This window comes from Entamoeba histolytica, genomic scaffold, assembly GCF_000208925.1.
Source record: "Entamoeba histolytica HM-1:IMSS scf_1104750517063 genomic scaffold, whole genome shotgun sequence".
Lineage (NCBI taxonomy): Eukaryota > Evosea > Mastigamoebida > Endamoebidae > Entamoeba > Entamoeba histolytica.
In genome coordinates this window covers 135836-148700 of record NW_001914864.1, presented here as the reverse complement: position 1 = coordinate 148700, position 12865 = coordinate 135836, and the positions used below count along the sequence as shown (strand labels likewise).

At 25.6% G+C, this 12865-nt stretch overlaps 5 protein-coding genes across 5 annotated transcripts; 4 read left to right on the top strand and 1 right to left on the bottom strand.

Annotated features, from left to right (window-relative positions):
- Positions 1-336: 336 nt before the first annotated feature.
- Positions 337-2049, top strand: EHI_050940 (the record flags this gene model as incomplete). Its single annotated transcript, XM_649090.2, has 1 exon — positions 337-2049. One exon carries the CDS (start codon positions 337-339, stop codon positions 2002-2004), a length of 1668 nt encoding a protein of 555 aa, XP_654182.1. The 3' UTR covers positions 2005-2049.
- Positions 2050-2193: 144 nt separating this feature from the next.
- EHI_050930 (uncharacterized protein) lies at positions 2194-3843 on the top strand (the record flags this gene model as incomplete). Its single annotated transcript, XM_643938.2, has 1 exon — positions 2194-3843. One exon carries the CDS (start codon positions 2194-2196, stop codon positions 3841-3843), a length of 1650 nt encoding a protein of 549 aa, XP_649030.2.
- A 1638-nt stretch (positions 3844-5481) lies between these two features.
- Positions 5482-7085, top strand: EHI_050920 (calcineurin catalytic subunit A, putative; the record flags this gene model as incomplete). Its single annotated transcript, XM_649088.2, has 2 exons — positions 5482-6922; positions 6991-7085. 2 exons carry the CDS (start codon positions 5482-5484, stop codon positions 7083-7085), a joined length of 1536 nt encoding a protein of 511 aa, XP_654180.2.
- Positions 7086-7766: 681 nt separating this feature from the next.
- On the top strand, positions 7767-9553 carry EHI_050910 (uncharacterized protein; the record flags this gene model as incomplete). The annotated part of the gene is made up of 3 exons (XM_649087.1): positions 7767-8944; positions 8994-9380; positions 9436-9553. 3 exons carry the CDS (start codon positions 7767-7769, stop codon positions 9551-9553), a joined length of 1683 nt encoding a protein of 560 aa, XP_654179.1.
- Positions 9554-9592: 39 nt separating this feature from the next.
- EHI_050900 (N-system amino acid transporter 1, putative) lies at positions 9593-11687 on the bottom strand (the record flags this gene model as incomplete). The annotated part of the gene is made up of 1 exon (XM_649086.2): positions 9593-11687. The coding sequence occupies one exon, from the start codon at positions 11685-11687 to the stop codon at positions 9663-9665; it is 2025 nt and encodes a 674-aa protein (XP_654178.1). The 3' UTR covers positions 9593-9662.
- Between the last annotated feature and the right edge of the window lie 1178 nt (positions 11688-12865).

Sequence of the window (12865 nt, the reverse complement as noted above, 5' to 3'; positions counted from 1 at the left end):
GTTTTTTTCATTCTTTTTTAAAAATTAAAAAAACAAAAATCAATAAATTAAATATCTAATTAAATTATTATAAAAAATATAATTTGTTTATTTTAAGGATTAAAACAAAAAAAGTTTTGGTAACAAAAGAACAATTGGTGCCAACTCATTTGTCAAAGAAAAAAGTTCTTTTTTTCAAATACACGAAAATAAAGTCGTGGCGATTCATACGTCAAGATGATAAAATTTAGAAGAGATGAATATAAAATATGGAAAAACACTAACAAACCCTTGCCATGTCATCAAATAGTATTTAAATAAAAAGAACTTTAACTTCAAAATATAACATCTAAGAAAATGGAAGGACTTAAACCAAATACAAAATTACAACCAAGACAAGGACCAGTTGTTGTTTGTATTCTTGATGGATTTGGAATTGATAAAGAAGGACCAGGAAATTGTGTTACATTAGCTAATCCACCATATTATAATAAACTCCTTGCAGAAGCTAAAGAACAACATCTTCATACAATAATTAAAGCTAATGGACCATATGTAGGACTTCCAACAGAAGCTGATATGGGAAATTCAGAAGTAGGACATAATGCACTTGGAGCAGGACAAATTTATTCACAAGGAACCAAATTAGTTGAAGAAAGTATTGAATCAGGAAAATTCTTTGAAACAGAGAATTGGAAAAATGTTGTTGGAGCAGCAGTTAAAGAAGGAAAAACTGTTCATTTTATTGGACTTTTAAGTGATGGAAATGTACATTCAAATACTACACAATTATTCCAAATGATGGATGGAGTAGTTAAATGTGGAGGAAAGAAAATTAGAGTTCATCCATTATTAGATGGAAGAGATGTAGCCCCAGATTCAGGATTAATGTACATTGATAAATTAGAAAAGAAATTAGCTCAACTTCAAGCAGCTGGTATTGATGCAAAAATAGCATCTGGAGGAGGAAGAATGCATATGACTATGGATAGATATGAAGCTGATTGGAGTATGGTTGAAAGAGGATGGAAAGCACATGTTAGAGGAATTGTACCAGAAGGAGATATTACACCAGAATATACAGGATATTATCATTCAGCAAAAGAAGCAGTTGAATTAGCAAGAAAATTATTCCCAGAAAAACTTGATCAATTTAATCCAGCATTTGTTATTGTTGATCAAGAAGGAAAACCAATTGGAAAAATGGTTGATGGAGATGCTGTTATTAATTTCAATTTCAGAGGAGATAGAGCAATTGAAATTAGTAAAGCATTTTATCAAGGAGAGGAATTTAAAGCATTTGATAGAGTTTATACACCAAAACTTAGATATGCAGGACTTCTTGAATATGATTCAGATAATCATGTTCCACCACAATATTTATGTGCACCACCAGACATTAAAGGAGTATCAAGTGAATATTTAGTTAAGAGTGGAGTCAAATGTTTTGCAATTGCAGAAACACATAAATATGGACATGTAACATATTTCTGGAATGGAAATAAATCAGGATACTTTGATGATAAATTAGAAAAATATGAACAAATTAAATCTCTTCCAAATGATCTTACAGAAAGTCATCCAGAAATGAAAGCTAAAGAAGTTTGTGATAGATTGATTGAAGTTCTTGAAAGTAAAGAATATAAATATTTAAGAGTTAACTTTGCTAATCCAGATATGGTAGGACATACTGGAAATATTCAATCTGGAGTTAAAGCTGTTTTAACTTGTGATGAATGTTTGAAAAGACTTGATGAAGAAGTTAGAAAACAAAAAGGAATTTTATTAGTTACAGCTGATCATGGTAATGTAGAAACTATGCTTGATAAACTTGGAAAGCCTATGACTTCACATACATGCAATCCAGTTAATTTGTTCATTAGAGATTATGATTATAAAGGAGAATATGTTATTGATGAGTCAGTAGAACATCCAGGATTAGCTAATGTTACTGCTACTTATATTAATCTTCTTGGATTTGAACAACCATCATTCTATAAACCATCTCTTATTAAGTTCATTTAAGAACAAAAGATAATTGAAAGAAAAAGAAGGAGGTTTTATTTTGTTAAGTTTTTAAAGTTTCTATTTTTCATTTTATGAATAGAAATTAAAGATAAATAAAGTTTTTTTTTTGCACTTATTAACGTTTTTATCAATTATAAGTTCTATTAAAGTAAAAAAGTTAAATGGAACTTAACAAGAATTAAAAGAATGATTGACGACAGTAGTGTTCAAACAATATTTAGATATTTACCACCACAATATTATCTTTCTTTTATTGCAATTAATAAAAGATATCAAAAACTTATTGAAGAAAAAGGAGATATGATGATAATTAATAAAACAATGATTAAAATGAAAAAAGTTAATACTTTAACAATTTATGGAGGTTATGAAAATGAAACATTACCTAATAGTTGTAATGAATTAATTTTATTAGGAAATTATAAATCATTTCAAGTTACTAAATTAATACAAAAATATAATTTAAAGAAATTAATTTTAAATGGAATTGAATGTAATACAATGGCTGAATTTAAACATATTAATCAATTACTTGGACTACAAACTTCTTTAACTAAACTTCAATATTCTTTTCCTCCAACTGATCCTTCATTATTATATTTAACATCATTACAACATCTTCAATCACTACATATTCGTTTAATTCCTCGTATTATTCCAATTATTACTAAACTTCAATCACTTCAGTCATTAACAATTAATTTTGGAGCTCAAAGTATTGTTAAAATTACTGAAGATAATAATGGAATTAATCCTTTCAATTCTCTTTCTGTATTACTTGGTTTAACTTCAATGAAGATTGTTGCTGATTCAATTAAACAATTAAATTCTTTAAGTGAATTAACTAGTATTAAAAATCTTCATATTTTAGATCTTCTTGAAGTTAATATTTCCAATGCTCCTAAGTTAATATTTCTAACGAAATTACGTCATTTAAAAACAGTATTTTTACGTGTTAAATCACCAATTACTTCACCATTAGATTTAGCTACTTATCTAAAGATGCCATCTATTTTTAAATTATCAATTTCATCATTTAATCATGACTTTGAAGCATTTAAATCTTTTGAACCAATAGAAAAAATTTCTAAACATTGTTCTGGTGAAATAGATTCTATGACTTTTTGGAGAAACACTTCTCAATTAGATAAGGTATTGCCTCTTATTAATTCTATGTGTGTAGTTAAAAGTTTAAGTGTTACTTCATGTCCTAATATTTCTAATGTCGCATTAAATTCTTTTGAATTGGAGTCTTTACGTTCATTAACTATTTCTCAATGTCTTAAAATCAAATCACTTGAATTTTTGAATAAATGTAGTGTTTTAACTTCACTTGAATTAACTAAAATTCCATTTGACCAACTTTCTATTCTTCAATCACTTTCTACTCTTTCCCTTCTTTCTCTTTCAATTGGAATGATTAAAGAATTCGATTTATCTATTCTTTCTTCTTTGCATTCTCTTCTTTGTCTTTCATTCAATACAATACCTTGTTTAAAGAATTTAGAAAAAACTCCTCAATCAATCATGAGACTTAATATTGAAAATTGTAATGACTTTTGTTTGTGTGATCTTTGTCATTTACCTCATTTAAATGAACTTATTTTAAATTCAATCCCATCATCTAATTCCCTTGTTTTTGTAAGTTCTTTAAACAGCTTAACTCGTTTGGATATTATTGCTTTGAAAGATTGTACGTTTGGAAACAATGAATTGTTTGGTATCACTGGAAGTAATTCATTGCGTGCTCTTGTTGTTAAAGATATTCCAACATTCACTATTGATGTTATGAATATTATCAACCAAGCACTTCCTAATCTTAGAATCATTGCTTGACTCATTCCAATTTTTTTTTATTTTTTATTATTCTTTTTTTGTCTTGTCTATAACAAGATTTATATATCTTTAACGTTTAATTTATTCATATTATTAACACCTAACAATATTAATAATATGCTCAGCCATTTCTTTAAAACTTTCATTTAACAAATTATATTTATCATTTTGAACTTCATTCTAATATTTCAAATTTTATTTGTATTTATTGTTTTTAACAATGCCATAAACTCAACATTGTCTTCTATGTTTCATTTTATCCTTTTAATAAAAAAAGAAATAACATTAGTTCTGTAATCATACAGTTTATTTATATCATAATCATAATTGTTATTTAATGGATAGTTGTTTAATTCAAGTGTATAAGGTAATTAAATATATAAAACCTAATAATGTTGTGTGAAGGACTATATTTAAATAAAAGCTTGAATATTATTTTATGATTTGGTTCTATGAACTTAGTTCATTTTAAGAATTTTTTCATTTTAATTCTTAAAATTAACAAGTGAGTTTAGTTTTAGTATATTCTAAATATGAGAATAATTTATTCAAACATCTCAATACAAAAAATTGTATAATATTTCTAAGTCAAGAATATAACATATAACCATTCAATAATTATATATAATTTTTATATTTCAATTAAATTGTTTTTGAATATTATTTAAGTTTTTATTAATCATTGTAGTTGTATATCAACAAGTTTTGAGTTAAAATAATCATTAAGTTTGAATCTCATAGTTTTTGTTTAAAATTATTAACAAAATAAATAATACAATCATAACAAAAATATTGTTTTCGATTAAAAGAATAAAAAGCATTAGATTAATATGCTAGGCTAGTTGTCTAGTTAGCAAAAAGAATTAGATAATTAATAAATATAGGAATAGTATTTTTAAAATAATAAAAATAGAATTTAATAAAAATAATTTATTTTTAAAATTATTGGAAAAATAACAAAATAGACTGACATTGATAAATTTTAACAAAAATAGATTTTTCTTTATATAAAAAGTAGATTATTATTTGTTGTTGGATTTTAAACCACCGATAAATTTATCTTTCTTTGAAAATAACACTATAATAATCCTTTTAATGTTCGTTTAATGTTCATTAAAAATAATCCAATTTTTTGTAAATTATTTAATTTAATACTACTATAACAATTAATTAGCGTTAAATATTATAAACATCTATGAAATATACTTATAAATTGAAATAAAATCTAGACGAATCAATATTTTTTAGGTTAGAAATTATGAGATTATAATTGTAAATAGTTTTATTGAAAATTCTTTGAGTATAAACTTCACTTTCAACAAACACCTAAATAAATGTGTCACAATAGATATTTAATTTTGTTTAGTTCTACTGACTTATAATTGTTTTAATAATTTAAAAAATCCTGATGTTATGTAAGGTGGTTAATAAAACAGTATATAACATAAAATTATTAATGGATATGAATTGTTCTTTGTTTTATAAAAATGTGATATATTGCATAAATTAATCATGTAGTTAGATAGAGTTAGATTTTATAGAGAAAAAATTGACTGAAATTGAAAATTTACTCAAAAATGAGCGTGATAAAAAGAAAATAAAATCTAAAAACAATTTTTTCAGCTTGAGACAGTAAATATGAACTATATCATCTCACTTCCAAAAACACCAGCAGGGTTGTATGATACTGAGGCACTTCAACGTCACTTTATGCATGGAGGAATTATTGAAGAAGAAGATGTTTCAAGACTAATTGAAGAAAGTGAAAGTTATTTTGGATTAGAAGAAAATGTAATTCATGTATATGACAATGTACTTATATTTGGAGATTACCATGGACAATACTTTGACTTAATTACACAAATGAATGACCCTTTTTGGGAAGGTCGATACTCAACATCAATTTATTTAGGAGATTATGTTGATAGAGGAACAATGTCATGTGAAGTACTAATAACATTGTTGAGTATGAAGGTAAATAATCCTTCTCATGTGATAATGCTAAGAGGTAATCATGAAAGTAGAAATATGACTCGATCAATGGGGTTTATGGCTGAGTGTAAAATGAAATACTCGTTAACTCTCTATTATCAGTTTTGTTCATTATTTGACTCTCTTCCATTGGTATGTGTTGTTCACCGTGATATAGGTGATTTCTTTTGCTGTCATGGTGGAATATCTCCAGACATGACAACTATTAATCAAATCAATTCTATTGATCGTTTTCATGAACCACCTCTTGAAGGTCTTTTTTGTGACTTATTATGGGGTGATCCTATTAGTGAAAAAAGGTTTGAAGAACAACCAGGATTTAAAAAGCATTATGATACCATTACATTTTTACCAAATAATGAAAGAAATTGTTCATATTATTTTGGGTATAAAGCCATTAATGAATTTTTACAAACCAATAACATTACTGCAGTTATTAGAGGACATCAATGTAATAGTGAAGGTGTTGAAATGCACTTTTTTGGAAGTGATGAATTAGAATTTCCTCTATGTTTTACTGTGTTTAGTGCATCTTTATATTCTTTAAATAATAAGAGTGGATCTTTATTATTGTCAAATGAAAAAATTGATATTGGAAAATACAACCAACCTGATTGTTTAAGTCAGTATAACCCAATTCTTCCAAATCCTATTTTATTTTCAGTAATTAAAGTTATGGAAAGTATTGAAGACATTATGTACCAATTAATCTCATTTGTTTTCAATGAAGAAGAAGATGAACATGAAGAGATTAGTAAAGTCCAAGTAAGTCAAGTACAAATTCAACAAGAAAATTTTAAGAATGAGGCATGTTCTTATTTTAGTAGTACAGAAAAAGAATTAATAACTCCTCTAAACTCTTATTTATCTCAAAAGAATCGAAATGATGAAGATATTATTGTTATTGAAATACCTGAAGTAAAAACATCAATTTCAAGAAAAGGGAAAATAAACAACGTTTTGATAACGTTTAAAGAGAATATCCAAAAAAAGAATTCACTATTTTTATCGTTTGATCAAAGTGAAGTACATCCATTAATATATAATAATTTACATGCATCTATTGCTACACAAGAACCAAGTCTATGTTTGTTTATTTTGTTTTTTTTTGTTTGATTGGAATTTGTTATTTTGACTAAAAGTTAATCTTTAAAGATGAAACTAATGAAACAATAAAAAGAATTAGACAAGAAAGTCTTCCTGTTTCTATTGAAGAAATAAGAAAAAAATATTTAGGATTGAATAAATGATTAATTCTCATATTTTATCAGTTTTTATTGAACCAGAATTAAAATATAATACTTTTTATTACAAAAATAAGGTATTTGTTAACACAAACAATGTTAGTCTTATTATAACCAAAAAAGATATCATACTTAAAAAGAAGAATGAAATAGACGAATTTAAGTCATAAAGATTTATTTGATTATCTTTAAAATATTTTTAGAGTTTTAATTAATGACGTAATAAGAATAATTTTGAAAATAAGTCAAGTCGTACTATAACAAAGAAATACTTTAAACAAGAAAAGAATTAATATTAGTTATATGCAAATATTAAAAAAATAATAGTTTTAATAATAATTTTAGAAATAATGTTTATACAAAATAATACTGCTGAGTATAAATTTCTGATTAAGTGAGTAAATGAGATAGATATAATTGATGCTATGAAAAGTGAATTAATTAAAAAAAAAAGGATTTTTAAATAGGAATTACTGTATGTGTATTCTAATGTATGAAGAAGTATGAATAATAAAAATATAGGTTTAAAAGAACGAAGTAGTGAAGAGATAAATAAAAATTAAAAATTAAAAAGCATAGTTTTTGTTAAAGAAAAAAATAATGAAACTAAATAGAATATGAAAACTAATTTAGAATTTTTTTTGAGAATTTGTCTAAAAAAAAGGAAAACTAATCCAATTATTTATAATGGAAGTTGAGTCACCTAGACCTAATAGAAATAGTAAACGTTTCTCAATGCGTAAAACATTGTTACTTGAAAAAGTCCATTTCGATGTTAAAATTACTACACTAAAAAAATTAGATGATATGAATAATCATGTTATCTATCTCAAATGGAAAAGAGGAAATTCAAAAAATTCAGGTAACTTAAAGAGAGTTTTAGTAGAAAAAGCAATAGCCCAATATAACACCATGATTGGATTTGATTGTACAATACAACGTGATTCTAAAACAAATCAATACAAAAAAGAAAAAATCCTTAAAATAGACTTGTTTGTTGTTACCACAAAAGGAGAAAAAGAAAAAGCTTCTTTGAAACTTGATTTGAATTTGTATCTTGACTGTGAAACTAAAGAAGAATTTTTACCTTTTGAAGGAACACATTACATTTTAGGATTTGTTATTGAACATCATGCTCTGGAAACAATAAAAAGAACATCTTCAGCTGGTAGTGAGCCAGATTGGAGTGATAGTGATTCTGTTACAATGACTCAATCACTCACTAATTCTCCATGCCCAATGTCTCCAAGAAAAAGAACATTAAATAGAACAGTATCAATCAATGGGGATGTTGCATTTAGAAAGGAAGCTGGTTTAGAAGAAGATTTTGCAATGAAATATTATAAATTAAAAGATGATTATGACGCATTATCCAAAGAACTTACACAGTCGTTACAAGAACAAGGCAAATTAAAGGCACAGTTAGAAGAAATTAAAATAGACCCAATTAATGATCCATTTCAAACAAGTAATTTTATTATCAATTCAATAATTTCTACTAAATATCAATTTGATGGTCAATTAACTGAAACAGCCTCTGCTTTAAAAGCAAAGTGTGTTGAAAGAAATTTTAGGATAGATATTGAAAATAACTTTTTTAATAATGTTACAGCAGCAATGAAAGCTATTGTAAAAGTATCAAATAGATCAATCAATGCTATAGCTTATTGGATAGCAACAACATGTTCTATATTAATTCATATTAAGTATTATGTAACTTCTATTAACGAAAAAACAAAACCGAAAATTGCAAAATTTGAGACGTCAATGATTGAACTTCTTAATGATGAAATTGAGTTATTACTTGAGATTGCAGTAGAAAATATTACTAACTTAATTTCATTCTTTGATGAAAAAACTGAACCGTTTGTTACTTTTCGAGTTTCTCATAACAAGGTTTTAACAATTGAATAGGAGAATAGAAGGATTTGATAAGCTTTCTCAATGTGTTAGAGTAATGAAAAATTATTGTATAAGCGAAAGGGTTATATCATATTTTATCCAAGTATATTGTGAAACAGTTGACAGATTTATTTATCAACAAATAATGAAAGGATATCAATGTTTCACTGTTCAAGATGGAATTAATTTTAAAATGAAAAATGATAGGTTCAAAGAATGGACTGTTGAATCATTTGGTAAAGAAAATGAGCAACAATTTTATAGGATTGCTGAGATAAGTACATTAATGTTAATGGACATTTCATTAATTTCAACTCCAAGTGATTTCCAAGGATTAAACTTGAAAATCATATCAAATCAAGAAATTATGTATATTCTTGAACATCTTCAACCACCATTGTTTGTTTTATCTCTTATTTTTTTTTCATAGTATAATAATAATAACACATTATAGAAATAAGACTTTAGTAGAAAAAATAAAAACTGAATTATGTATTGAAAACCTTCCATTAACATATGATAAAACATTCCAAAAAATTGAAGTTCCTTTAGAAATATTAGAGAATTTGTAAAGAAAAAAAGAAGAGATAATTATAAATTTTGGTTTAAAAATTCTGTATTTTTAAAATTTGGTTGATGAAACACAATAGTTAAGGTATAGAGTAGTAGTAAATTAGAAAACTAAGAAGATGTAGCTGTTTCAATAATTGTCCCTACAATTGAAAGAATACATAATACTACACAACAAGCCATTGCAATTGTAAATAATAAATAACGATACCATGGAATATGTGCATCTGGTAATTTAATCCATTGTTTTTGTAAATAAGATAAATCTTCATTACCTGAATCACCATCCATAGTTACAGCGAGTTGATAACTATTTTGATTTGTTGGTCGTTCTTTTTGTTCTTTAACATCATTTAATTCAATTACTTGTTGTCCAGTAGTTTCATTAGTATTAATTGTAACAACAACATCAGCAATACCTTCATTCTTTTGAGCCTCATTTTCAGCAAAAGCAGTTTCAATATCTCTATAAGTAAACATTTGATTTCCTTCTACTTTTCTATTATACAATACATTTTCAATCACTGATAATTTTCTAAAATTTGGATCACCTAATTTCTCCATTCTAGGCCATAACATCATAATACTCATTGGACCAATATAAACAACAAAAATAGAAAATATAGCTGCTCCAATAGAAAAAATTACTCCAATGTTTGTAATAAATGATGCAGCTAAGGTTGTTAAACATAACAAACAAATTCTTATAACTAAAACAGAAAGTCTTCCATTCCATATTGTCATAAATTTCCATTGTTTAGGAATATATCTTAATATACCAGCACAGGTAGGAAACATAATAACTGGATATGCAATACAAACAACAACTGTCATTAAAGCTCTACAAATTAAAATAACCCAATCTATTTCTGAACGACCAGAATTAGCAAAATCATTTAATACATTAGATGATACTTTATCAAAACTTAAATCTCCACATACAGCAATAAGTAAATAAAACAATGAACATGTTATAATTGAAAAATAACTTCCACCTTGTAAAGCTACTAATTTATTCTTTTTAGATAATCCTCTTGTTCCAACATATAATGGGGGTAAACATGAATGAACTTGGAAATTTGCTGAAATAAATGGTGCCATAGTAAAAAATGACATAAAACTTTGTGGCCACCACTTTCCATCAAAGGTTGGAAAGTTAGCATCACTTCCATTTGATGATTTTCCAGTTGCAGCAGCATAAATTAATTTAACAATTATACTAGCTGTTGTAATAATTGCAGCAACTAATGTTAATACTGAAATTTTGCTTAAAAATTTAACTGATTTAGGAATAATTAATGGAAGGTTTAAGCAAACAGCAACAAGATAAAGAATTATATAATGCCATCCACAAGCTATCCCAGCAGTTCTTTGTGGGTTACCATAACATTGATCTAATGTATTATTCCATTGGTCTCGTGATGTAGTTTCTTGTACAATCCCAAAAATATACTGAGTAGCAATTACTTGATCACACATAAGTACACATATAAAAAAAAGTGTATTACAAATATCAACAATGATAGCAAAGAAATTACCAAATATTAGTGATAATAATTCACCTAATGTAGATGCTCCTGTTAAATATATAGCTTTGTTGAAATAAGTCCATGTAAGACAAAAATAAATTATTGTTAATATAATCCAAATAGTATATCCAACAATACCCATTTTATAACATGTTTGAGCAAGAGAAAGAATTCCTGAACCAATTAATGAACCAACAAGAGAAAATCCTAATTGTAAAGAAGTAACTCCAATTTTTCCCCATGTCTTTTTAGTTCTTTTAGACTGACCACTTGCAGTTCTATGATATTCTTTTTCTTCATAAAGTAATTCTTCAAAATTTTTTGCTACAGTATCTTCAATAGCATTATTATTAGATAATTTTTTATCACTTTTTAATGCACTTGTTTCATTAACTGGTAAATTACTTTCTGGTGTCTTTACTGGACTTCTAATAATTTCATTATTTGGTTCAATCTGAGGAGTTGAAGAAGTTAATACAGTCATAGTAACTGAAGGATGTTGTTGGACGTCATTGTTACTATTTTCATTTTTGTTTTGTGAAGTTTCATTATTACTTACATTTGTATCTTGGGTTATCATTTCAATCTCATTGTTATGAGTAGACATTGAGTATATTAAACTGTTCTTCTAGTCTTATTAAAACGAAGATAAAAAAGAAGTTTCTTCTTCTTTGCTTATTTCTTATAGAAATGAGGGTTTTAATTTCACGATATTCGTATTAGTTCCTTATATTGAGAAGTTAAACTTTTCTTTAATATCTTATAATATTTAATTGTTCTATTTTCTCTTCTGTTTTTGTTTCAATGTTATTGCTTATTTTGTTTCCACGTCATATATTAGTAATTAATATTTTTCGTTTGTTTTTGTCTTATGTTATTAAAAATCTTTTTTGAAGAACTCAACTCATTTTGATTTTTGCAAGCATCTTATTCTTTCTAAGAGTTATACCTTAGGGTATCTGTTTCTTTATTTTTTATTCTTGTGACCAAATTTCTTAAAACATTTCATTGTGAGTTTGTTTTATATAACTCAAAGAAAAGGTCATCAGTTTGATTGATGAAAGAACCAAAGACATATAATAATATTTGTTGTCACCTTTAATTATTCATAGAAAATTGAGTTTTTTATAGTATCAATTTTCTTATCATGTTTTGTTAATGTTTTAATTCCAATAAGAATATTTGTTTTCGATTCTTTTCGTATTTTATGATAAGTTCTAACTACTTTTTAACTTGAATATTTGACTAATATATAAGTGTGAATATTTGTCATTAAACTGATACCTTTTTAATAAACAAGACTTATCTACTAAATCTCAATATTTGTTAACATCAATAAAATAAGTTGTGAAGAATATGTATTTAAATTAACATATTTATTTCTAATATTTTCATGTTTTATTCTAATCATCTTTTTTATCATATATGTAGATTCTTTTTTTTTATTCAGTTAGTCTTTTTTTTTTTAATAATAACTTCATTTCTTTTGTGTAGATAATGCTTTTAGTTATGGTTATAATATTTTTATTTAAACATCAACAATAGATACTTACTTTTAGTAATTTTATAAAATCCTATATTCATTCTAAAGCATAACAATAAGAGACTCAATAAAAATAAATTCTCTAGACATATTATTTGGTTAGAACAATTATAAAAGAAACAAAATTGTTTATAAGATAGTTTATCTCCATATTTCCAAATTCTGTTTTCTTGAAGTAATGAATAGACAAGCATCAGTCAAATTGTTTTTATAAGTTCTATATTAAAATGAACATGTCAACG